Source organism: Xyrauchen texanus, chromosome 20, assembly GCF_025860055.1.
Source record: "Xyrauchen texanus isolate HMW12.3.18 chromosome 20, RBS_HiC_50CHRs, whole genome shotgun sequence".
Taxonomy (NCBI): Eukaryota; Metazoa; Chordata; class Actinopteri; order Cypriniformes; family Catostomidae; genus Xyrauchen; species Xyrauchen texanus.
The window spans coordinates 243678-246177 of NC_068295.1; the positions used below are offsets into that span (position 1 = coordinate 243678).

At 41.4% G+C, this 2500-nt stretch overlaps 1 protein-coding gene across 6 annotated transcripts in view; it reads right to left on the reverse strand.

Moving 5' to 3' along the window:
• The window catches only part of LOC127660807 (inositol polyphosphate-5-phosphatase A-like), a 195141-nt gene that overhangs the window by 131990 nt on the left and 60651 nt on the right, over positions 1-2500 (reverse strand). For all 6 annotated transcript variants that reach the window (XR_007972683.1, XR_007972681.1, XR_007972682.1 and 3 more), the window contains exon 4: positions 1681-1768. Coding sequence is in view for 3 of the 6 variants with exons in the window: in XM_052151234.1 (XP_052007194.1) it covers positions 1681-1768 (88 nt within the window). In the remaining 3 variants the exon portion in view is untranslated. The remainder of the gene's footprint in view (positions 1-1680; positions 1769-2500) is intronic.

Sequence of the window (2500 nt, forward strand, 5' to 3'; positions counted from 1 at the left end):
CACACACACTCACACACACACACTCTCTCTCACACACACACACACACACACACATTCACATGCACACACACACACACACACACACTCTCACATATACACAATCACACACACACACGCCTCACACACACACACACACACACTCACACACACACACACACACTCACACACACACACCCACACACCCACACACTCACACACTCACACACACTCTCACACACACACACACACACACTCACACACACACACCCACACACCCACACACTCACACACACACTCACACACTCTCACACACACACACACACAGGTAATCAGGGGCGGACATTAGTGCACATCATTACCCATGAGCATGTGGGCAGGGGGCAGAGCTGCATAATAAATATTAATGGTGTGGAACGAGTGAACGGCCCTTTGAATGATCAGGGATGTTTCCTCTAATCGACACGTTACATCCTGTGTACGATTAAACACATCAGAGCCGCCGCTGTCTGTCAAACAAACGACTCAAACTGAGATTCTGAATGATTCCAGCGTCTATATTAAATCCATGTGCAGACGCTTTTATCCGAACGGGAGCATCAGAAGCTCTGGGCACATTAACATCAAACTAAACACATGTTGAATAACTAATGTGAGATCACTCAGCTCAGCAGACCACAAACCGCTGCAAGTGTGTTCTCACGAGTGTCACACAATCTTCTTTGTGTAAAATATAATTTCACGTAAAACAGTTTCATATATCATAAAATATGTATATAAATATATTTCATCTAAATATCATCGGTGATGATCTGGGGGTGCTTCAGCTGGAATCGGGCAGATTCGTCTTTGTGGAGGATGCATGAATCATGTACAAGGATATCCTGGAAGAAAACTCGCTTCCTTCTGCTCTGACAATGTTCCCCGACTCTGAGGATTGGTTTCTCCAGCAGGGCAATGCCCCATGCCACACAGACGGGTCAATCAAGGTGTGGATGGAGGACCACCGGATCCCTGTCCCAGGAGTGGCATAAAGTCACCCAACAGCAATGTGAAAGACTTTATAGAATAAAACACAAATGTTCATTTGACTCAAACACACACTTATAAAGAGTAAATCCAGAGAAACGGATCATATTGCAGTGGTCTCTTCATATTTATATATATAAGGTTTTGTGTTGGTTTCAGATGTATTCGTGAGATTTAAACTCTGGACAAACACTGACACGCTTGATGTTTATTTACACGATACTCCTGATCATTAGCAAACTGCATCCATTCATATATTTATAAAAGTAGTGAAATGTTGAATTCTGTAAAATGATTAAACAGCATCTTGTGCAGAATGAGTGGATGAATGAGAAGGAAACGGTTCTGAATCATCACTGGATATCTGCTGCCACCGTGTGGCTTCAGCACGCAACTGTCATGCAATCATAAACATCTGAAGATGCACTATTAATGCACACAGCAGCAAAGGTCAAAGGTGAAGGCAAACAAATGCCATTTATGAGATTACAAATCCAGTCCAAAACTAATAATACAGAGAAATGGCCATCATGTGTACACACTGAATCATTTGACTTCATATGAGACTCATGAGTGTGTTGAAACACAAGATGTACACAGATGACCACGCCCCCTTGTGTTAGCGGCCAGTTCGTTTCATCTGAGCATCTGATGTATAGGGGTTAATGTACTCACTGTGAACTGCTCCTGTGATTGGTAGTTCTTGTCGAGGTAGATGCGTGCTCTGTTGAACTCCTTCATGGCGTCACTGGACAGCAGCTCTCTGACAACAACACAACACGTCTCATGAATCATGTGATTTACACGTCTGTTACAAGCCACATACACACTCATGTTTTTATTGAACACACCTTGATAACTATTACTCCATCAGGATTAGTGTGGACGTGTTTTAGGACTGGACGATGTCAAGGAACCCCAAATATTACAATCACCTTAAACATATAACACTTGCTAAACACCAGAGAAAGATGAAGACACATTTTAAGTGTGACCAATTAAATTATTCTCTTTCTATTGTTATTCATGTGTATGCAGCGATGTATCATCCAATTATTGCCCAAATGAAACCCATCAGCTATAAACATCTCTATACACCGGTAATAACAACCATCTGCTATAAACATCTCTATACACTGGTAATAACAACCATCAGCTATAAACATCGCTATACACCGGTAATAACAACCATCGGCAATAAACATCTCTATACACCGGTAATAACAACCATCAGCTATAAACATCTCTATACACCGGTAATAACAACCATCGGCAATAAACATCTCTATACACCGGTAATAACAACCATCGGCAATAAACATCTCTATACACTGGTAATAACAACCATCAGCTATAAACATCTCTATACACCGGTAATAACAACCATCTGCTATAAACATCTCTATACACCGGTAATAACAACCATCTGCAATAAACATCTCTATACACCGGTAATAACAACCATCGGCAATAAACATCTCTATACACCGGTAAT